Source organism: Nothobranchius furzeri, chromosome 5 (genome assembly GCF_043380555.1).
Source record: "Nothobranchius furzeri strain GRZ-AD chromosome 5, NfurGRZ-RIMD1, whole genome shotgun sequence".
Classification (NCBI taxonomy): domain Eukaryota; kingdom Metazoa; phylum Chordata; class Actinopteri; order Cyprinodontiformes; family Nothobranchiidae; genus Nothobranchius; species Nothobranchius furzeri.
The window spans coordinates 53,109,668-53,134,055 of NC_091745.1; the positions used below are offsets into that span (position 1 = coordinate 53,109,668).

The 24,388-nt window shown below is 42.7% G+C and overlaps 1 protein-coding gene across 1 annotated transcript; it reads left to right on the forward strand.

Annotated features, from left to right (window-relative positions):
* The first annotated feature begins 229 nt into the window (after window positions 1–229).
* ibtk (inhibitor of Bruton agammaglobulinemia tyrosine kinase) lies at window positions 230–23,081 on the forward strand. The gene is made up of 28 exons (XM_015949375.3): window positions 230–782; window positions 945–1,041; window positions 1,237–1,361; window positions 4,549–4,659; window positions 6,467–6,637; window positions 6,735–6,852; window positions 7,029–7,209; window positions 7,299–7,422; window positions 7,695–7,872; window positions 9,104–9,257; window positions 11,544–11,928; window positions 12,091–12,341; window positions 12,419–12,505; window positions 12,604–12,686; window positions 12,941–12,978; window positions 13,093–13,189; window positions 13,280–13,381; window positions 13,867–13,984; window positions 14,191–14,251; window positions 16,859–16,983; window positions 18,084–18,196; window positions 18,281–18,426; window positions 18,622–18,740; window positions 19,176–19,274; window positions 19,381–19,527; window positions 19,649–19,849; window positions 22,270–22,402; window positions 22,726–23,081. The coding sequence occupies exons 1-28, from the start codon at window positions 459–461 to the stop codon at window positions 22,849–22,851; spliced, it is 4,014 nt and encodes a 1,337-aa protein (XP_015804861.1). The 5' UTR covers window positions 230–458; the 3' UTR covers window positions 22,852–23,081.
* The last annotated feature ends 1,307 nt before the right edge of the window (window positions 23,082–24,388 follow it).

The following is a 24,388-nucleotide window of genomic DNA, read 5'->3' on the forward strand; positions in this document are numbered from 1 at the left end:
CGGAGGAGGTCTGGGTTGTTTGCTTTTTGTAAATGGTTGGATGAAAACCTATTTTTGCTAAAACCTCTAATTGTACATATTTTGTATGTTACAAATGATACATTTTGTATTTATTGAATCCATGATGCCACTAAATGCTGCAAAACGCCTAGTTTGTGTCCTGTATTTGCTCGAGATGGTGGACTGAAGTAGGCACTGAGCTCTGGGGATGCTAGGGTGCGGTGGAACCTCAACACAAGCACAATTCTAGCACTCCAAACCATCTCTACCGTTGTTGAATACTTTTTCCATTGGAAAATTTTTGTGATCTGCAAACATTTATTTAGTGTTATTGGATTGTTACAACACACCCACTGATTTAATTTTTGTCTATTTGCATCTGTGGGTGGTGGGCTTTCACAAGAACTTTGCTATTGAAAGTTAGAGGGGTTTGTAACACATACTTGCTCGAGATCAGGATGAGTCTGGCATCGTCAGACTGCACTCTTAAATGCCGGTCACAGCAGCATGCAGACCAGGTAATCGCAGCACTAACTAGTGGCTCTGAGGGGAAACTCCGGGCATTCTTGACCTCACACTGCCACAATGCAACCAGCTTGCGGGACGCCTCAGGGCGTACAGCCCTTCACCTTGCAGCTTCACTGGGAAAGAAAACCTTGCTGGAGTGGCTCCTGGAGAATAAAGGTGCTGATCAGATGGTGAAGGACAAGGAATCTGGCTGGACCGCTCTTCACCGCAGTGCCTTCTATGGGCAGATTCACTGTCTCATATCATTAGTCAAGGTATGTGTTGATGGTGGATCATCTTGACTACATCATGTCATTTGTGATGTCATGAAGGGTTTATCTATTTTAAACTGGCAATAAAAGGTTAGGTTGCCTTCTATGTGAAAGTTAATAGGGTCAGAAACTTATGTTCGTTTAGATTCTTCTTTTGTTTTGCAGCATGGTGGCTCTCTCTCCACTCAGGATAAGGAAGGTCTCTCTGTCCTGGACTTAACAATGAAGGATCGACCAGCGCATGTTGTTTTCAAAAACACTGGTAAGAAATGCTGAAAGGTTACTCACTGTATTCTATTAAATGCATTCTTTCACACTTGCCCAATATTTTGTCTTTTGGGACATTACAATTAGCTTTCAAAAACAACTCCCAAAGTACTTGTTTTAATAGAGAAACAAAGCTTCCTGCATGCAGAGAGTGTTATGACTGTGTTTAATGTTACTTTTCTCATTACAGATCCAACAGAAGTTTACACGTGGGGAAACAATACTAATTTTAGTCTTGGCCACGGCAACCAGGAGAGCCGGCACCACCCAGAGCTCGTGGATGTGTTTGCCAGAACCGGAGTTTATATCAAGCAGGTAAGCCACTGGCTCTCTGTTGTGCCATCTTTCAGGGGAGCAGGACTCATAATTTCGTACAGCACAAGGGCTTCCCCCACAATGAAAAACACTCAAATTTGTATCCCTCACACCTCATTAATCAGGATGGTGCCAAAATGGTTTACATCAAAGTAAAAAAAAAAGAAAAAAGAAGGAAAAACACCTGGACCCTGGAGATAAGATGCAATTAGGTTGAACTAGCTAACCACTCCCTTCTTTTGAGCCTTGAATTACATAACCCACTCCTCGGGCTTCATCAGCATGTTTTTCATTTAGAGTTTACTTGTGTTGAGCTTCTTAATGTGCAGCTCTGGAAATAAACCTTACAGACTATTACTTTTGTTAGAAATACACAAAATAACTATGTCAGGGATTATGAATGATTAGTGTGTGTGTGTGTGTGTGTGTCTTGTCCCAGCTCATATAATCCTAATTGATTACATAATGGAGATGGCGTGTACACTGGTAACCATATTAGACATCTCCTTCCATGCAGTTGTCATTCTCACACATTAGGCAACACTAATGATACTAAATTCAAGTCAACTTTATTCATATAGCACTTTACAACAGCATGAAAGCTGACCAAAGTGCTTAACAAGCCAAAACAAAAACAGTTAAAACAACAGCACTTTCCTATAATGCTGAACATAAGTTAAAGGTTCATTATAAAATAAATAAAAACATGACATAATAAAACAATAAAATTAAATAATTCTAACTGACTTAAAAGCGACTAAAAACAGATGCAGTCTCACAGCAAATGAGAACAGATGTGTCTTTAGAAGCGATTTAAAACCTGATGGTGAGGAAGCCGTCCTAATCTGAATTGGCAGTGCATTCCATAACCCTGGGGCAGCTACTGAGAAAGCTCTGTCACCCCTGAGCTTCCACTTTGTTCTCGGCACCTCCAGGAGAAGCTGGTCAGCTGACCTTAGTGACCAAGATGGGGAGTGAGCAACTAAAAGCTCACACAGACACTGTGGCAAGGCCATGTACATCTTTAACCCCTTAAGCCCTAGGGTCTTCCTTAACAGGCCCAAAACAACCCTCACACTACAGAAGAAATAGTAATAATTCCCATAAAATTAATCAGCAAACCCAGCACTACAAGGCTATCTAAACCATTTTTACCATTAAATACCATTTTTACAATTTTTCGAGGAATAGGCTTCTAAGTAGGCCTAGGGCTCAAGGGGTTAAAGCCAATAGAAGCACCTTGTACTGAACCCTAAAATCAACAGGCAGCCAGTGCAGCGAAGCTAAAATTGGGGTGATGTGATCCCTGTTCCACGAACCCGTCAATAGGCATGCTGCTGCATTTTGCACCATTTAAAGACAGGAGAGGTGAGACTGAGGGAGACCAAGGTACAGTCATTTACAGTAGTCAAGGCATGATGTAATAAATGCATGAATCACTGTCTCAAAATCATGAATTGGCAGCAGATGCGTAACCTTGGCAATCCTCCTTAAATGGTAAAAACTAGATTTTGTTACAACACTAATTTGCTTGTCCAAAAGTAAGTCACTGTCCAGCCCGACTCCCATATTGGTCGCTGCAGGTTTCAGAAATGGGGCTAGTGGACCAAGGTCAGCTGAGCATGGCCCACTGGACACACTGGGGCAAAAAAGCATGACCTCAGTCTTGTCATTATTGAAGTGTAAAAAAATTGCGGACATCCAGGTTTTAACCTCATCGAGGCAGTTTAGGAGAGGATCCAATTAATTAGGTAGGCCGCGTTTAATGGGAATATAAACCTGGGTGTTGTCTGCATACAAATGGAAGGAACACCCATGTTTCATAAAAATAGAATCCAGAGGTAGCAAATAAAGGGAGAACAACAAAGGGCCCAGCACCGATCCTTGAGGAACCCCGCATAAGAGAGGCGAATGAGATGACGTGAAGCCACATAAAGACGGACAAAACAACCTCTCAGCCAAGCAGGACACAAACCAGTCCAATGCAACTCCTCGAACCCCAACAAACTGTTGTACCCACGAAATCACGAGACTGTGGTCCATGGTGTCAAAGGCAGCAGACAAGACCAACAGCACCAGAACCACAAAATCTCCAGAGTCAGTAGCTGAAAGAATATCGTTTAAGACCCTGATTAGTGCGGACTCTGTGCTATGTGCCTTTTTAAAGCCTGACTGGAATTTTTCACCAATATCATTTACATTAAAAAACTCAACCAATTGCAAATACACCACTTTTTTCAGAACCTTGGAAAGGAATGGAAGTTTAGAAATAGGCCTATAATTAGACATGGTAGAGGGGTCGAGACCGGACTTTGTGAGTAGTTGCTGGACAATGGCATGTTTCCACGATTCTGGAACCGCATCAGATGAAAGGCTCCTATTAACCATGGTAAGAACCCAAGGGCCCACAGAGGAAAAAAAACCCCTTAAACCCCTTAAAAGGCGGGGAGGAATCATATCAGTAATTAAACCTGAAGGTTTTAAGGGTTTCACGATCGCCCACAGGCAATCCAGAATCATTGGTACAAATTTACAGAACGTTGAAGGGAAGCATCCAGCAGAAATCTGAAGAGGAAATGATTGTATCTGAAAGGATAAAGGATTTACGTGGTAGGAGCTATTGTGTCATTTGTGTATTTAAGAATCTACAATGTGTGCCTGCTAGAGATACAATGTGCAAGTTGTTTATCTGACCAGCAGAGAGTATATTTTTAAAGGGGTGTGGTGGGGATGGGGTGCAGGTAGATCCAATATCATGACCACACAATGACCCAGTGGCACAGAGTGTGTTCTTTGTCTTCATAAGCTAATCCAGCAGGTGCTAGAGGTTAAATATTAATTTCACAATGATGTGTTTTTAATTAAATGAGCTATGCCCGTGTGCCTGCATGTGTGTGAATGTCCACATCAATGTGATACTTCAGGAAACATCTCTGCGCTCTATTGAAGGCTTGAGGGGAGCGATGTATTAGTAATGATGTTTGCTTTTCCACTTGTGCTCTGGCCTTTTATTGGCACAGTGTTTTACTCTCACTACATGGGGGCTTGGCTAAAGGACACGAACACGAGGTCAAACGATGAGTCTGATCAGCTCAAATGGATATTTAAGAGTTTTTGTTTACCATAGCATATTAACACTAAGTTAAAAATAAAAATTCTCCAAGTCTCATTAAATTTTTCCCTACAGGTGGTCCTGTGTAAGTTCCATTCTGTGTTCCTGTCACAGAAAGGACAGGTGTTCACTTGTGGACATGGGCAAGGAGGGAGACTTGGTCATGGAGATGAACAGACTTACTTGGTGAGATTTGGTCTTGTCAATATTTTTACAGTTTTTCATGTCCCATGCACTTTAAATGCTGCAGAGTATTACATATTGCGTATTTAGGTATGTAAACACGTTTTCTTACACCCTGCTGCATCTCCAGACGCCTCCAGTGGCAGTAAAAGAGCCTTTTTGTGCTGCCTAAGCTTTATTAGTTTAACTGGATTTTTGATTAAAGAGAATTTAAAGTGGTCCTAGAATTCAAAACCACAATTAGCTTGTTGAATATAGACAGCCTGGGGTGTCTATAATAGAATACCCAAAAGCCTGAAAAGTATATGACCCGCTTCCCTATGTAAGTTAGGCTAATGCTCTAATGGCCACTGAGTGTCTGTGTTAATTTTGACAAGAAAATTTAACATAGTTTTGGTCTTAGTCTTTTGACCAAAATTCTTTGAAAGTTTAGCCAACATTTTGCCATCCCATTTGTTTTTATTCTTATTTTATTCCACTAAAATAGGGAGCAATTTTAGTCGACTAAGTTAAAATCGGAATATTTGAGTAGAAAATTAATTTATTTCTTCTCAACTTCTGTAATAGAAATAGCAACTGCACCTACTTGAAACTGTAATGCAATATTTGAAAAATTCACATTTCACACTTTAGATCAATAAAACGCTTTATAATTATTTTAATAACAATAATTATTGGAAAATACCAAAATGCTTGTTGACAGTTTGGAATTGTGCTTCTCAATATTAATTCAGGTAAACAAATCTGAATAAGAAATGTTTATTTGCTACGTATAAATCAGAAACAAATTTATTGTGACATGTTTTAACAAATAAACCATAAATCGTTTATACTATAAATTAGGGCTGAATGATTTTAGGAAAAGATTGAATATCTGTTGCAGTTTTAATTTGATTTGCACTTTTCTTCAATTCCTAATGTAAAGTAACATTTGTAAACAAGACAGGAATGGCATCATTCAGTCAAAACTTCAACGCTATTACTCTATACAAGGATGAAAACTAACCATACCACACATCTTTATTTGTAGAGTACTTTTAACACCGCATTACAACCGACCAAAGCGCTGCACATAAAAACAAATAAATGCAGCTAAAGTTGAGAATTGTTTTCAAATGATTTATTACCGAGTTTTCCCTGCACTATTTTACCAAGGCAGGGTGTTTTATCTCACAAACACACCACTATAACACCAAACTCTGACACGTTTAGCATTTTTACTATGGTTTACCATAACCCAGCAAAGGTTTGTGCTATCAGATAAAAATCTAATGGATTTTGAAAGAAGAGAAGTTGCGCATTCAAGTTTATATTGGATTAATTTAGTAAATCTCATTCAGCTATAGCAGCAAGCAGGTGCTTGAATCCATCTTACACTCATTAACGGAGCTGAGCATCAGACAACCACTGTCATTAATAGTATCGCCTGTAGCGGTGCCACTTAAAAAAAAGGAAAGAAAAATGACCAAATTTGCTGCTCCGCCATTTCAGTTCGCCTTCAGCAACCCCTCTTCCCCTACCTTCACCAACTTTTCATTCCATTTTTTAAACCAGGGGAAACCCCAGATGTGTACTACTCACTCACCAAGCAAATATGTTTCATATGGTCTCATTGAAATGCTTTTCCTCCCAGCCGTGGACATTTTCTCCTTTTAGACATCAACTGTTCAACTGTTGTCTTACCGGAAGCTTGTTCAAACAGCGGCTACCTCCAGACCCTAAGATATTCTGTAATCTGTTTACTTGGTAAAAACACAAATTATATTTTCCATTTTCTTTTTGATTATTTTCTTGTTCTTCTGGTGTCCAGGTCCCCCGCATGGTGGAGGGTCTGATGTCCCATCACTGCTCCCAGGTGGCAGCGGCCAAAGATCACACAGTGGTGCTGACGGAGGAAGGATATGTTTATACATTTGGTCTCAACACCTTCCATCAGCTGGGCCTCGTTCCCCCTCCTGCCTCAGCACATGTTCCCAAACAGGTGGGAACAATTTTGACCCCTTCCCTTATTTCATAAAAAATGACTTGCCTATGAAAATCTCTTTTTTACTTCCAGTGGTTATTGTTTTTGTCTGTAGGTGTTCTCCAAAATGCTGAAAGGTAGAACAGTCATTGGAGTAACTGCTGGGAGGTTTCACACGGTGCTGTGGACCAGAGAGGCTGTCTACACAGTGGGGCTCAATGGAGGGCAGCTGGGTAAGTCTCCGAGGCTCGGATACATTTTGCAATAATGATATGGCCAAGATACTACTTTTTAGGGCAAGATCTATTATATTTCTGGTGGAAAATCATGAACAACAAAACTAAAATGAACTTTAAACAAATTGGTGTTTTGATGTTCAGGCTGATGCTTGGCTGTGTTTGATCTTTAGGATATTTGCTGGATCCTAATGGAGAGAAGTCTGTGACTGCTCCCCGTCAGGTGTCAGCTCTGCACCATAAGGATGTTAGCATAGCCATGGCAGCAGCTAGCGATGGAGCGACTGTGGTTGTGACTGAAAAAGGGGACGTTTATCTGTTGAGTGACTACCAGTGCAAGAAACTGGCTTCAAGGTGAATGAACTGTTGGAGGTTTCACACAGAGCTAATCGGAGACTAGTAGTTTTTAAAATTAATCCAAAATTTTGACTGGATCCTTCCAGACAGCTAAACATTAAGAAAGTCCTGGTTAGTGGTGGCAGTCTGGACCATCGTATAGATCCACAGTTACTGAACGAGGGAGGAGGGGAGAAAGTGTCCATCTTGGCATTGGATGAGGCTGGGAGGGTAAGTGACGTTTATTCATTTAAGAACATTTTAACTACTAAAATATAAAGCTGAAGTTTGCTTTCACCTCTTCCCCCTTTTTAAAATACGAGCACACGAGAAAAATGCATCGTATTTTTACCTTCGCTTCACTTTTTCTGTTGTTATCTGATCCGCTCTACAGAGTTGACAGCAGCACCTTCTAAAAACAGTCTTTCCTGAAGGGTTTCTATAGACGACAGTGATGAGTAAGACTTGTGTAACTGCTCTTTTATTCGTCCCGTCTCTGTCAGGTGTTTTGCTGGCGTTCCTCTGGCAGCTCAGTGAGACAGTGCAGGTGGGCGTATTCACGTCAGGTGTTCATGTCGGACATTGCTCTCAGCAAGAACGGCATGATGTTCGTGACTCCTGATGGGGAAGGCTTTAGTGGCCTATGGGCTGGAGAAAATAAGAAGTACGGGGAGAAGAAAGGTGAGGACGTGAAGAGATGAATAACTGCTCTCACAGTCAGACATGTCATTTGTTATTTCTCATCAGATGCACAATGATCTTCTGGAATTCAGATCGTCTGATTTTGTTGTTAGATCTATTGAAACCTTTAAGCAGAAGATGTGTTCACATTAAATAACAACAGAATAAACCTTTTTTCAATTCAGTTTATTTATATAGCACCAGATCATGAGTTTTCTCAAGGCACCTCACAAAGTAAACATTTCAATTGAGTTCAGTTCATTAAGCCAATTAGTAAAAAGTTTCCTGTGTAAGGAAACCCAGCAGATTGCATTGAGTCACTGACTAGTGTCGGAGACACATGATGAGCCCAGATGGACCCTGTTCCAGAGTGAGGGGCACTAAGGTGAAGTGATGCACCCATCATGCCTAGTGCCTACTGTACAAGCCTGTGGGGGCAGGGCCATGATCTGGGGTTGCTGCAGTTGGTCAGGTCTAGGTTCAGCAACAGGATGTGCTCCAAAAATGAGGTCAGCTGACTACCTGAATGTATTGAATGACCAGGTATTTCCATCTTCCCTGATGGCACGGGTATATTCCAAGATGACGATACCAGGATTCATCGGGCTCAAATAGTGAAAGAGTGGTTCAGGGAGCATGAGGCATCATTGTCACACATGGATTGGCCACCACAGAGTCCAGACCCTAACCCCAATAAGAATCTTTGGGATGTGCTGGAGAAGGTTTTGTGGCTGGCCAATACGACAAAGTACAGCCCCCTATTTTCACACGTTTAGCTCGAACCAATTTCAGCATAGTAGTTTGTTGATTGATGAATAAAATTAGAAAAACAATATTTCACATGTTTCATCACCTAACAACAGTGGCAGAGGAGTTGGTGCCCACCCAGTATCCGAAGGGTCACAGCTTTGAATTAGAAGGTGCTGAATCAAATGCAGACTGTTTACCATTTAACCAAACCCCGTGGTCTGCTTCTGCCAACTGATTAAACATGGTTCTGACTGGTGGATGGTAGCACATCAGAGACTCAATATTAGATGAGAACATGTTAAGTCCCACATTTCAGCAGGAACTGTGAGATCGCACACATTTGTTGTGATGTTGATGCTCAAACGTTACATCGTGCAGCTCTAAATGATATGCAGCTTAAATGAAATTAAAGGAAAATTTACAATTTGGAAACTATTTATTTTATTTAAATATTTTTATTGGCATGTTTTTTATTTTACAGAAATCAGTGTGGAGGTTTCTGGTCACTCAGACATCATCTCGCCGTATGAACGAATCCGCCTGGAGAAGCTGCCTTTTGTTCACAGAGCTGTCAGCATCACGATGGACTCCAAAGGGCGAAACTTTGGTGTTCTTCAGGCCGACCCTAAAACCAGGTGCCACGTCTTTGTTAAAACATCCTAAGTAGTTTTTAACACTTAAACCAATTCCTTTAAAATGTGGGTACAGTGTAGGTACTAACTTGACTAACTTCACTCTGGACAGCACTCTGCAGCCCTCTGCTGACAAGAAACAACACTTAGCAGTTTTGTGGAGAAGGTAGGTGCCCTAGGGGGTGCACTTTCATGGTGGAGCTTGGAAGTGAAAATCAGTTGTGTTTATGGAGGAGAAGCAAAGAGCGAAAACCAGAGTGAACATTGTCACAGCCTACACTCATTTAATGAAGCTAAGGGAGTGTGCTGGAGAACATTCTCAGTCATTCAGGGCATGGTAATCCAAAAGAGTTGAGAAAATGGTCCACCCAAAAGACAAAACATCTAAACAGAAGCTTAGCGGTGTCATTGCTGCAGTCCAGTGTACTGTAGTGAGGACTGTCCAGACCTTTACATAGGGGAAACTAAACAACAACTACACGAGCGCATGGCACAACACAGGAGAGCCACCTCTTCAGGTCAAGACTCTCCAGTGAAGGACAAGGGACAGACTTTTTAAGATGACAAAGTACACATTCTGGACAGAGAAGATGGATCGTTTGAGAGAGGAGTGAAGGAAGCCATTTGTATTTGGTTTATTGAACAAGGACAGCACAAAAGACAATGTTACATGTAGTGGTGATGCAACTGTTGTTTTGTTCAGAGGTGGTGGTTTGCAGTCTCTGTTAGCTACTCCTCTGGTTGTAGCTCCTGTGCTGCTGGCTTTTATAATCGGTCTGCTCACCAGCTCTGGGACAAGACCATTTATACATTTGAATGTCAGTTTTATGACAGGTTTTCCCATCTGTGTCAAATGGGAAAAAACAAAATTAAATAGGGGAGGAGAATTTAGATTTCACCTTTCCAGTACCCATAATTTAATCTAGGTCACACCTTCCTGCATCTACTCAACAATTCTCCCTCACAATAGAGGCTAACAACTCATCGGGGGTAGGGAGCACGGGTATTCAGAGGGAGTTTCTGCTAGTTAGGCAACAGTAAACGGCTACAGTTTATAAGCGTGACCCACCCATATTCCAGTCAGAATTGACAAAACTCCTCGGATGAGAAGTGCAACATCTTCAAGAAACCAAAGAAGTCCAGTTTCCTTCATTTAAGCCCTTTTGGAAGCTAAGGGAGTCTTTGAACTCATGGACTGATCGTGGTCTAGTTTTCTTGCTACTGGACCTAAAGACAAAAAATAATATGATTTCCAAATCATAGTATTTTTTGTCCAACAGTGTGAATCTTTTTACTTTGGCTTATTTAGTATCGGTTGGCCCATGTTATTGCTCGTTGTTGGTGCTGGTGGTGGTCGGAGGGACCGGTGGTGCCAGTGCTCGGCAGCCTCGCCTCTGTCAGCGCGCCCCAGGGCAGCTGTGGCGACATCGTAGCTCATCCCCACCAGTGTGTGAATGTGTGTGTGAATGGGTGAATGACTGATTGTGTTGTAAAGTGCCTTGAGGGGTTCCAGGACTCTAGAAGGCGCTATATCAAATACAGGCCATTTACCATTTTGCTAACTACAGCAGGCTGCTGCAGGGTTGTTTATGACCGTTGTAGTTCTAATCTCAACCAGTAGGGGGGAGAGCAGAAAACTGTTTAGTGTTACTTTAAAGGATTGCAATGCTGCTTAACTCCTCTTTAAATGACTCTTCATTTATTCATCTACTTTCTCTCTAAGTGGCAACAGTGAAGTTGGTGTAGGTCAGATGTTTCCTATCCTGGTCCCCCTGGATTGTGGTCTCGCAAGTTTTCATCAAGCTCTAAAATATCTAAAGCATGCTGGATGGTGGCGCTTGAGGATATAAATTGGACATCACTGGTGTAAATAAAGTTTTGCATTTTAGAAAATCCTCTTTGGAAACACAATTAGTGTTAGGACAAAAGCTGATGCAAGTGGTTTCTGTACATTTCTAACTTCATTTGTTTCTAGAGAAACACATGGGGGTGTGTGAAGTCTTTATCAGTAGGCTCGGTTATCAGTGGGTTGTTCTGAGGGGACTGAGTAATTCCAGTTTAATGATGCTCTCTGTAATGAAAAACATAATATGATCTGTTTTATTTGCTGCTCAGTGATGAAAAAAATGACTTGTAATTTCAGAAAGTCCCTTTTCATCTGCCTGGAGATTTTTGGTTGTTTTAATTCTACAGCAAATTACATCTTCAGGGCACCTCCTTCTGCGTTATCTCCTGTTGTATTAAAAATGATTGGTTGGAAAAATAATTTTTTTCTTCTTTTCCTTCCAGCTTGTATGAAGTTCCAAGCATCTCTCCATCCTCTTTCTCCCAACACTTCCGGAGACTTCTGGAGGAGGCGGATGAGATGGATAACATCCACGATGTGACTCTTCAGGCCAGCGATCGCAACTTTCCCGCTCACAAGTACATTCTGTCCATGAGGTCCGAGTTCTTCAGGAAGCTGCTCCTGTCTGAGCACTGCGGGGTTAACGAGGAGCTCGATAAGGAAGTGAGAAGGAGTGAAGATGCCGTTGGATGTGATTTACTGGTTTTGGAGAAAATCCCAGCTGACATGCTGGAGTATGCCCTGCATTTCATCTACACGGACTCCTGCGAGCTGCTTGTGCACGGAGTGCGGCCAAGAGTCTCAGGGGTGCCAACAGGACAAAACCAGGTGAGGAGGGGAGATAAATCAGGTTTGGACATTTGAAATAAACCCACAGCAGCAAAAGTTTGATAAAGTGTTTCTTTGTTTTGGCCTTTTATTGTCCTGGGAGACCCGGTGAGCTCTAACTTAGCCGGGCTTATTTCATTCTGACTCTGTTGTTTTGGCCAGGATTCAGAGAGGCTTATCAGCAGTCTGCAGGACCTGGGTCTGAGCGGCCGCTCAGCCCTCGAGGTGTACCGCTCCCTCTCTCCCTCAACCAACGGAGGAGGTGATAAGCCCAAGAACAAGACCTCCAAGCCCAGCAAAAAAGGGAAGGGGGGCAAAAGTGACAAGGCTCGAGCCAACGAGGGGGGGGCCAACCCCGTGAAAACCTTACAGACAGTGGCAAAGAGGCTGAGCCTGGTCAGCCTGTCGGCACGGTGAGGAGATCTGTGTTCACTAAAAATCAACATCAAGAATAATGTTTACCTTTAATGATCTGTGTGCATTCCTTCAGACTGGAGGGTGTCAAATACGAAAACGGAAAAATTAACGTCATGCAGAAGAAAACTGGCAACAAACTGAAGTTTTTCCAGAAAAAATGGTTTGTATGAGAGTTGATTATTAGTGTCTGTAGCCATGATTTCTGGTTTAATTGGATAAAAAAAAGAATCAAGAATTTAATGTTGTTTTTGTTCCCAGTTCCTATCTTTGTGATGTTACTTTGAAATCTGACGATGGGAAAGAGTTTCCTTGCCACAAGAGTGTCCTCTGTGCCAGACTAGGTAGGACAGATGTTCAGCTGCAGAGATGCAAACAGAACAGATGCTTATCGTTTCTGGTCAAATGCATCTGCCATCTATTCATATATTTGCTGCTTTAAATAAACTTATTATAATTTGCATAAAATTGTAATATAAGAACTTTTATCATAACTTAGTTGAGATTTTACTTGAATATTTGTGTTTTTGTTGTTGTTGGAATTGAAGATTATCAGATTATTTCAAACTATTATAAATAAATTTGTTTTCTTCTACAGAATATTTTAACAGCATGCTTGGAAACCCCTGGATTGAGGTAGAACAACACTTTATTTCCTATTGTTAGATCCTTTACCGGTAACCAGTGCGAGCACGTTCACCTTCACACACACACACACTCTCCTGCTGATAATTGTCTCACACCCTTCAGGCAACATCTTGCTCTGCACTAGAGATGCCCACCAGCTCCGAGATCCTGCAGGTCATTCTGGAGTACGTTTACACAGACGAGTCTCCCACCATCAAAGGTATCTTTGATGATGAATCTCAGGGTTTATTTTTTTGGCTGGAATGTTTTAATGATCGAGCTTTACTCTTTAACCTGTTCTCTCTAACAGAATCCCTGAATGTGGAGTTTGTCTGCAACGTTCTGGTTGTAGCCGACCAGCTGCTCATCACTCGTCTGAAAGAGATGTGTGAGGTTATCGTCACGGAGAACTGTACGTTCCTCACACAGCTCCTTCAAGTTTGAAGTCATGTGAATGCTAATGTTTTCCTCAAAGTTTTGTCTGCAAATAAACATAAATAATTTATTAATTAGCATAGCATATTCAGACACTTTATGGGTTAAATTTAAAACAAGAACCAGATAATGTTTTTCACGTTTTATCATTCCATGCTTTCGTTCTTTTTAAACACAGAAACAGTTTTGTTTACCTGTTTTGTAGCTACAGTTTCGCTGCCGGCTTCTTCAGGCTGACGCTGATGAAGAAGCCGGCAGCCGTCGGCGAAACTATAGCTACAAAACAGGTAAACAAAACTGTTTCTGTGTTTAAAAAGAACGAAAGCATAGAATTAGAAAGACACCGCAAGAACACACCTAAGATTTTCACGTTTTAACTTCCTATTTAGAATAAAAGGTTTTTGTATATTTAAGGTGAAACAGTAAACATAACATGTCATTTATAACCTTTTCCCTCCACAGTGACACTAAAAAATGTTGCAGAGCTGCTGGAGTTTGCCACCTTGTACAATGCAGAGCAGCTGAAACAGTCATGCCTCCAGTTCATTGTCCTCAACATGGCCGCCTTGCTGGAGTCTAGGTGAGGATTAAAAAAAATCAGCGTAGTTAAAACTGTATTTTTTTCACAGCAAATCTGTTAAAATAATTTTAATTAACTGATCTGATGGTTTTAAGCAGCTACTCTACGTGTGTGTGTGTGTGTGTGTGTGCATGACAATCCTGATGTGTATCATGCCGCTCTAACAGAATAATGTTTTCTCCTTTATTGACCTGTGTTGTACTCAGAGCTTTGGACATTCTCAGTGATGAAGTGCTCTTGGAGCTTTCTGCATCATACAGGAGGATGGTGAGTCACTTTCCACCAATAGTAACATACCAGAGGATTTCAAGACTTAATGTGTCCTTATTCACTCCTCAGATGATTGTGAGGAGGCTGAAAACCCATTATCGTGGTCTTTAGTGGTACATCAGCACTTGTTGCAGTTTGACAGAAAGAAAGAAAACAATCTTTTACATAGCGCCTCTGAAAATTAAAGAAATCAAGAGGCACTTCATAGAAACAAAAAATTTAAAATAAAAAATAATTAAAAACATTATTAAATATTTTTTTTATTACAAAAAAATGACAAAATTGTGATAAAAAAATTTAAGGAAAGGGAGAGAGAAAATGAATAAGAAAGAGGGAAATCAGTGGATCCCTGGAAAGTTGGAATAGATAGAGCAGAGTAAGGAGAGGGAGGTGATGAAGGCCACGCAAAAGCCAGCCTGAACAGGTGAGTTTTCAGCTGCTTTTTAAAGGAGACCACTGAGTCCACTGATCTCAGGTGGAGAGAGTTCCCGAGTCTGGGGGCCGGCTGGCCAGGGAACGCCTTAGGATTCCCCTGGAGGAGCTGGTCCAAGTGGCTGGAGAGAGGGAAGGCTGGGCCTTTCTGCTTAGGCTGCTTCCCACATGACCCAACTCCAGATAAGCGTCCGAAAATGGGTGGATGGATGTTCATTCATCAAATGTAGTGAATGAAGGGGAGAGAATTGTCCGCTCATCACTGCGGTGCTCACGCCCTACGGTAGCGTTCGGTTTTACATGTGCAGTTTGACTGACAGTCACTCACTCAGATACTTCTGTACATGCCACTGCTATTATTTCACTACCAGTGCAGAAAAGTCTTCTTACGATGTTGATTTTCCACTGAGGAGTTTTTAACTCGCTTTCTCGTATCTCATAATCTCATACAATAAAATAGTGGAATAGTTGCAATGAAATAAGTCTGAGATTTTTATTCTTTAAGTCATATTTTAAATAAGTCATCATTGTGCTCTTAGCAAACTTTTAGTTTTGTTAGTTTTAGGGTTGGGCATCGTTTGATTTTGAACGATTCCGATTCCCTCTTCCCCACGACAGATCGGCTCAGCGTCCGCATCACTGCAGACGCCGAACCAATCCGCCTGTCGATCTCCCGATCCCTCCTACCCTCACTCGTGAACAAGACCCCGAGATACTTAAACTCCTCCACTTGAGGTAGGACCTCTCCCCCGACCCGGAGGTGGCAAGCCACCCTTTTCCGGTCGAGAACCATGGTCTCCGCCTCCTGGACGCCTCCCTGGGGAGGTGTTTCGGGCATGTCCTGCCGGCAGGAGGCCCCCAGGTCGACCCAGGACACGTTGGAGAGGTTACATCTCCAATCTGGTCCGGGAACGCCTTGGGGTCCTGCCGGAGGAGCTGGTGGACAAGGCCGGGGAGAGGACAGCCTGGAGCTCCCTAGTTGGGATGCTGCCCCCGCGACCCGGACCCGGATAAGCGGAGGAAGACGACGACGACGACTATTCCGATTCCAATTCCACGTTTCAATTCCGGTTCCTATTGATTCCTGATTCAGATTCTTTCAAGACATTCCATGTTTTGCACGAGCCAGCTAACCACAGGTCCTACTTGATGAAATAATCTTAACTTCAACATGAATTTTAATTCTATGAACAATAACATCACATTCATTTAGACAAAAACATGTTTTGGAGAAAAAAGAAAAAGACTTGCAGCACAACCAGTGTGTTTGTTTCTGACCACAACCAAAGTCTGTTAGAAGCCTCTGGGATGAGAGGCTAAATGTCTCCATCATATCCAGAAACGTCCAGCTGTTTTCCTACCTGCTGCACCCATTCAGTCAGAACAGAAAGTGAAACTTAAACGTAGCTGCAGTCATTAACAATCTAACAGATTTTAAACATTAAAACTCTCAACAGATATAGTTCAGAAAGGAAATAAAAATGTTATTTATTATTATTATTTATTGTGGCAGAAGCTAGTGTGGTCCACCACAGAGAAAGCTTCTCTAGCATGATGACTTTAATTATTCTACAGGCTATTGTTCAGCCTTCTGACGCTCACGTGTCTGACTGCTGACGCTCCGTGTGTGTTTTAATTTATGCAGTGAGACAAACTCACCTCACACCGTCCAGAGTTTGTTCCTTAAAGCTTCCATTAAATCCACCATGTTGACGTATTTTAACAACTTTCCTCTACTCTGCAGGAATTAAAGTTTACATCACAGAGTAAAAGTTCGACACACACGTTTGTTTATCATCTGGCCGTTGCACGCTGGGTGGGGGGAGGGGGACTTGGTGCTGCACACAGACAGCTGGTGTGATCGGCCCTGAAAAACGTTGATCACAATTTAAAGATCACGTTTATTTTTCACAGAGATCGGCCACAGATTCCTCTTCTGTCGGCATACTAGGATTCAAAACTAGGAATCGGAGAAAAAAAAAAACTGAGCGATTCCGGGAAAAACTAACAGTTGGAACCGGTTCCAATCGATGCTCGATGCCCAACCCTAGATTGTGGAATTTTTACCAGTCCTGCAACTCCTGTTTTAATAAATGCGTAAATGAATAAAGGTATCAGGAATTTTAATCCCTGATGTGATTATTTTCTTCCCGGTGTATGATTTTGTTTCAGATCCCAGCAATGCAGAGGCGTGTCATCACCCCGTACCCGGGCGCACCGGACCTGACTTTCTACGAGGAGGATTTGGACTCGACGTTTAGCCCCAAACCAGAGGCAGAACTGGATCAGTCTTGCAGGTACTCAGATAGATGTGTTCATGTCTGACCTTAGCGGTGTGATGTGGACCCTACAGTAACATTTATTAGTTATGACTTTGCTGATGTAAAACGCCAAAGAAGGTTGTGTCCCTCTAATAGGTTGACGAATATTTTTAGAATAGAATTCAATTCAATTCAAGTTTATTTATATAGCGCCAAATCACGACAAGAGTCGTCTCAAGGCACTTCACATAATAAACAATCCAATTCACAGTTCATTAAGCCAATCAGAAATAATGTTTCCTATATAAGGAACCCATCAAATTGCATCAAGTCACTGACGAGTGTCAGTGACTATACAGCAATCCTCATACTAAACAAGCATAAAGCGACAGTGGAGAGGAAAACTCCCTTTTAACAGGAAGAAACCTCCAGAGAATCCTGGCTCAGTATAAGCAGCCATCCTCCACGACTCACTGGGGATCAAGAAGACAGCAGAGCAGACGCACGCACACACACACACACGCACACACACGCACACACACGCACACACACACACACACACACACACACACACACACACACACACGCACACGCACACACACACAGAGAGAGAATAGACTTTATTGATCCCACAGTGGGGAAATCCACTTGTTACAGCAGCACCAACACTTAGAATAACTTGAAGAAAAATCATAACAAAGGTACACATAGGCAGTAGTTACTCTTACTGCAGAGGGGATGAATGACCTACGGTAGCGTTCTGTTTTACATCTGGGATGTCTCGGTCTGCCTCTGAAGGAGCTGTCCATGGTCTCCACAGTGGAATGCAGTGGATGGGAGGGTTTTTTTTTAAGATGATGGTCATCCTCACCAGCATCCTCCTTTCACACATCTCCTCAACTGAATCCAGTGGGCAGCTCAGAACCGAGCGAGCTTTGTGAACTAGCTTGTTCAGTCTCTTCCTGCCTCAGTCAGAGCTTTAGCACTGAAGGTTAATATAAAAAATCAGACTGAATTAAACTTTACACCCATCCTGTGATGCAGTGTTTGACTGGATGCTAGCATGGTGTCAGCACCAGTGTAAACGTGATTCTCTCAGGAGCATCGTAAATGTTGTGAATGTTGTCCGTCCTCAGGGAAATCCTGCTAAAGAAGGCAAAGATGAAGGCTAAAAAGAAACCAAGGAGACGCTCTGACAGTTCAGGAGGTTACACTCTCTCTGACATCATCCAGAGTCCTCCTACTGCAGGTGAAACTTGATGTCCGTTTCTGTTTAACAGCAGCATGCTGTTGGGTAATCTGACACATTGTCACCAACATTCCTGTTGTCCAGCGGTGTCTCCGCTCCTGGTGAAGTCAGGCAAGGCCAACTCCACCGAGTCCCTGCAGGAGATCCTCACGTCTGACTCTGAGAGCAGCTTTATGGGAGTCGGCAGTCCCAGAGATGTTCAGTCACCTGTGTTCCCTGACCGAGCTGAGGTTTCTTTTACATATTTAAGATTTATGCTCACAGTGTGAAAATCTAGTATCTAATCTTTACATTTGATGCGACTTGGGTAGCTTTAGATGTATTTAGTCATTTCTGAAGGTTGGATGTTTCCAACCCTGTACAGCTGGAATACAGATCACTGAGAGGATAGGTGTGGGAGTCTGAAGGTTTTTATTATTCTGCAGGATGACAGAGCTTTTAGTCAGAGACTGAAGAGCCCCCCCAGCACCCCAACATCCCTGAAGAGCAGCGTCCCCACACTGTCCTCCTCCACTCCACAAATTATTCACAGGACTCTTCCCTGGTAAGGAAGGTTCTAAAGCTCTGCACATTTATAAACACTTCATCTTATTACACTAAAACAAATTAAAGTTGAAGATTAAATAGTGGTTGCAGCACAACTTGTAATTTCTGTAATTCTGCCATTTTGCATGTTTTTTTAAAACAGGGACTAATTTCTACAGTTTGATAATTCAATTCAATTCAAAAATACTTTATTAATACCAGAGGGAAATTGATTGCTGTGGTAGCTCAGAATAATAATAATAATCAAGTCATCAAAGAGTTGTTGTATATTACAATGGCTGTTGGCAGGAAGGATCTCCAGTAGCGGTCAGTGTTGCAGCGAAACTGAAGAAGCCTCTGACTGAAGACACTCTTCTGTTGTCGGACAGTCTTGTGAAGAGAATGCTCAGGCTTGTCCATGATTAAATAACAGCGTCCTTTTAACCGTCTGCAGCCCAACTCGTGCATCCCCAGTGTTGGATCTAAGGACCATCATGGACATGGAGGCCAGCTTCCTGCAGACTCCTGGTGCTTCTCCTAAAAGTCCTGGAACGTGAGGAGGGGGTTGACTGCTTTTATTGGATTTTTTTTAACAAAGGATTTTATTTGATTATGTGATAGTTTACTTCAGCTGTACATATTTACCCGTCTGACAACAGCAACATCAAACACTCGCTGGTTTCCACTAAACTGTCCCAGAAGCAGAGGAAGCTGTTGGCCATGGCCAGCAAGGAGGCCAGTGGGGAGCCTCCAGCCTCCAAACCAGCCCCCACAGGAACTCCGTCCAGATGCAGCGAGAAAGCCTGGTGAGAATGAACGCTGACCTTTTCCAACAACTATCCTTTTGATATGTTGATATGATCTACAGGTGGATTCACTTGCCAACCAGCATTCTGTAGTGCTTATATATTTGTTTGGTTTTTGTAGGGCGACAGCTGTCCAATCCTCACCATCCTTGTGTTCATTCCGGGCTCTTCTGGAGGAAGAAGAAAACTGTTTAACAAGAGAAGGACAAACAGGAACACAGAGAGGCCAAAGTGCCCTGGGCCCCCCGGTCAGCGCCACACCTGCTGCCAGGAGGGTCACGTTAAAAAGTACAGAGAGCAGCGAGCCAGAGAGACCTGCAGGGTGAGCAAATCCCTTCTACACAGCAGACGTGGAAATAAAAACAACACACACACACACACACACACATTGCACAACTGAAGTAAAAAAAAAAACATTTTTTTGTTGTACTTGTTATGCTTAATTTACATAACTGCTTTTTAAAAAGTGTTTTAACACTTTTGAATGTACACAGATCCAAACCAAATTATGAAATGGATTATTTTTGCCTGTGCCATGTTCTTCTTTGGTGTTGGAACACTAAAGCAGAAAGAACTAAAACTACTTCCAGAACAGATCTCATTTCGTTCTGTACCTATGATCTCCACTTGAAGGTGCTGTTGAGATGTTTGAGACTTCTGTCCCTTGATAACATCAACTTTGCACATTTTTTATATTTTAGTCTTTCCCCCTAATCTCTCACCCATAAGTTATTATTTTTACTTTAGCTTCATTTTTGTGTCTGAATGAAAACAGAAATATTATGCTGTGGTGGCATAAATGTTGTTTATTCTAGACTGGAAAAACAAAAAGGGATGTGTGTGTGTGTGTGGATGTGTGTGTTTTTGTGTGTTTGCTTTTATATGTTTAAGTGAACTTTAACCTGTATTGTATGGACATTTCCACACTGTGGGGATATTTTGCTGGTCCACACAGTGCTGGTGTGAATTGGCTTCTAGTTTGGATTAGATTCGGGTTATTGATAGAACCACATTGGTTAGGGTATGGGTTAGACTTTGTGGTCACAAAAATGAATAGAAGTCAATGGATGGTCCTCATTATGACAGAAGTGTGTGTGTGTGTGTGTGTGTGTGTGTGTGTGTGTGTGTGTGTGTGTGTGTGTGTGTGTGTGTGTGTGTGTGTGTGTGTGTGTGTGTGTGTGTGTGTGTGTGTGTGTGTGTGTGTGTGTGTGTGTGTGTGTGCGTGTGCGTGTGCGTGTGCGTGTGCGTGTGCGTGTGCGCGTGCGCGTGCGCGTGTGCGCGTGTGCGCGTGTGTGCGTGTGTGCGTGTGTGCGTGCGTGCGTGAGTGAAAGAAAGAATTTGTTGACTAAGTCTGGTTAGACAAATAGAGTGAGGTGTGGTGTTCCACTCTGAGAGGTGTGTGCAGCTCTGAGTGACCGGTACAGCTGGGTTGACCTGCCTGCAGACCCAGAGTCACTCTGACCTTTGCTGACTGCTAGAAAAACACAGTAAACACACACCATACACCCTGACATGCTAAAAGTCAGCCCTGGTTTTTATATGCTTTTATTTTCTGATCTCGGCTGTTTGAGACCAAAAGCCTAAAAAAAAAAAAGAAAATTCCTCAGCGTGCTGCCATTTCTGACGATCTCCGTTTATTTAAGGTCTTGAGAGAAAAGCGAAGGCATTTCCAGTATCTTATTCTCACTGCTGTATTCCTAAAGCTTGGTGCTGCGATGATAAAAACAGACTTGTGGATATTAAACAGCTGTGAGATTCAGTCAAGTGAAGCCGCTGATGTTGATCAGAAATGATGAGGGCAGTCCTCATGTCACTGTGGATCACACAGAGCAGAGAGCACGTTTCAGCTCTTCCTGGGTTTTTGGATGAGCAGAGACAGACAAGTTCAAGGCTCAAGAAGGACCAGCAGTAGTCAGCCTGCTGGGACAGATATAATAGAGATCCCTTTCCAGTCTTTGATTTGACCAAACGGCAAACACTTTTATTTCTTATATGATCTCTACAGATGTACCTTTTGGCCATATTACTACACTTGTCTTATGTATAGCACGAGACCCAACAGGGGCCAACAGGAGGCACTCTGACCAAATGCTCGAACCACCTTGCCTAGATTCTGTCCACGTTGAGGTGCCGTGAGCCCGCGACTGTACTCTGTCTCTGCTGGATGTCTGAGCTCCTCACCCTGTGGCTGAGTCCAGCCATCCTATGGAGGAAACTCATTTTGGCTGCTTGGCTTTGCGATCTTTATGCCATTACTCAGAGTTCATGACTGTAGGTGAGGACTGGGATCACCATAGCGTCCCTCACCATAGCAGACCGGTGAAGGAGCTAAGCCAGAAGCCCGTAAACACAGCATGCTATATGCGACTTCACTTCTTTGCACACAGGTAACTTCAGAGCTGTAGACTGGAATGGAGTCTAAACATGATGATGTTAGGATCCTCTCAAATCGAGGTATAGAATTAGATCTGAGCCTTAACATCTTCAGTGTGAACTTGTACTACTTCAGTATAATAGAGTTTGGGATTAAAGTTATTTACCACCTTCTGACTTTGATTGTGTTTGAACTCCAGCCGTTATCCAACACACAGGTTTGTAGCCAGGTAGAGACACGGACTTTACCTCATAGGAGCTTCTCAGGAACGGTCGACTCAACCTTTGCCAAGTCATTCAGACTCTTGCTGCTTTCACTCTAAATGCTCGGCCGCTGATGCTCTGTGTGTTGCCCGTATCTGCCCTCAGGCCTTGGGTGCTGGGTGCTGTGGGCAGCCCCCCCCTCGCCACCCTGGTGACCTTTGCCTCCATCGTGGAGGAGGAGAAGCAGCAGGAGGCCGCTCTGGTCCGCAGCCGGGAGAAGCCGCTGGCTCTCATCCAGGTAGGCGCTCATGTTCTCACACCCTGCTGAAGAGAAGCTTCTGCGTCCAGCCTTAAAGCAGAGAAGCTGCTGTCTGGTTAATGTTATCCAGTAAACAGCAGTTCTGGTCAGTAATAAGGTCCCTCCAGTGCTGCTCAGCTCTCTCTACATACAGGCTGCTGCCATCACACACCCCCTCCCATGGGACTTCCTAGTTATCATTATATTAAAGACTCTTATTACCGTTAAGCTGTCAGCATTTATTATTTTTCCCACCAGCAAGCTGAGGTTTTGCTGAATGTTTCATCTGATTCCAGCATCTGTGGCTGTTCTTTTCTTCGTAGATTGAAGAGCGAGCCATACAGGACCTCCTACTCCACTACAAGGCACGGGACAACCCAGATGAGCTGATAGTAGTGGAGACAACTCCCAGAGGTCCCATGGCTGCCCCGACCTGGCACAAACACTGATCCATTAGTTCTGTTGAACGAGGAGCTCGGAGAGAATCTCCCCTTCTCTCCTCAAGTGTTGCTTTCATCTAGTTTAATAGCTGCACAGAGTTTCGTTTATGTGATGGAAGGTTTTCTTTCAGAGGTTAGTCTCTGACCATCTGATTACTCACGCATCGCTCGGCAAAAACTACACATGGTACGGTCAGCAAGTTTAGGTTCATGGAGTCAAATGAAGTTGCCAAAGATTGAGAAGGAAAGTTGATGCTTAAGCAGCTAGAAAATGCTCAAAACTCAAACACAAAGTGTGTGTGTGTTTTTCTGTTTGTGTGTGCGTGTGTAATAGGTGGAAGTTCCCTGTGTGATTAAGAGTGCCATTGCCTAACTGGGTATTTATCTGCTTTACCTAATGAGTTATTTTTCCTGACCTGTTTGGCTCTTCGCCACAGCTGAAACATTTGCAAACGTTTTCCTTAAACAGGAATTTATCACAGAAAATGCTAAAACAATTTGGTGCAGACTTGACCGTCACTCTTAGACTTTGATGCCATTTAAAATAATGATATATTTATCTTGAAAAATCCATTCAGTTGGACCACCGATTCTCCTGTTTAGATGCCATCTTTGTGTTTGTTCACGTGTCTGAGACCTAAAGATGTGAAGAGAAGCTGGCATGCAATAATAAATCATCTCAACTGTGGAATGAACCTGGCTCGTTTGTATGCTTCCTAATAGGTTTGAGTGATTTGAATGAAGGTAAAAAAAGAAAGTACTTGCGTCAGTAATTTGCTACTTTTACAACATCTGTCCAGAATGAGAGAAAGATCATTATCAAGTCTCCACCCGTGATTAACTCTGATGACCCTGATCTCCACGGAGAGCCAGGTGATTAAAAGTAGAGCATCACATCTGAAGTCAGAGAGGCGGCTCATGAGGGAAATGTTAATCACAGATTAGGATCCATTAGCCAGCGCATGATGAAACGTTAAACTAACAGGACAAACTCTTCCTTTTGACATCACACTAATGCAGCGTTAATATTTCTAAAGAGCTGCTCATTCTGTTTGTGCCCTGAATATCAATGCAATCTTTCAAGTGTCAGAATGAGTCTGTGGGGCTCAATAAGCAACTTTAAGATGATTCTGGAGAGTCTTGGTACTTTTGTGTGTGTGTGTGTGTGTGTGTGTGTGTTTGTGCGCGCAGATTCTACCTGCAGCTTCCTAAAATCATGTGTAAGTAAACTCAAGCTGATTTTGTTGAGGCTAAAGAAAGCCAACGTGATGGTGCCTGGGCGTTCTGTGTGTTCTTTAAAGTTTCAGTTGAGATCTTCCTAAAGAGACCACACTGCTTGTGTTCTGGTGGAGCTCTAAGCTGAGGATGACCATAGGCAAACACCTGGGTGTGGATCAGAGATGCTCTGTGTTCTCTAAGCTGAGTTTGACCCATCTATTCATTGCATGATCCTGCTTTTCTGAGAGCGAAAGGTTGCATCAGGTCAAGGTTATTTCTCTCAGAAGCTCTGGAACAGAAAAGCATTAGCAGTCCTGATATGGAGCAA

Bases quoted from the DNA above. Each gene is read 5' to 3' on its own strand.
- ibtk (XM_015949375.3), top strand. From the start codon at position 459: ATGAGTCTGGCATCGTCAGACTGCACTCTTAAATGCCGGTCACAGCAG. The intron at 1,042-1,236 runs GTAAGAAATGCT...TTCTCATTACAG, and splicing joins TGTTGTTTTCAAAAACACTG to ATCCAACAGAAGTTTACACG. The intron at 9,258-11,543 runs GTGCCACGTCTT...TTTTCCTTCCAG, and splicing joins CAGGCCGACCCTAAAACCAG to CTTGTATGAAGTTCCAAGCA.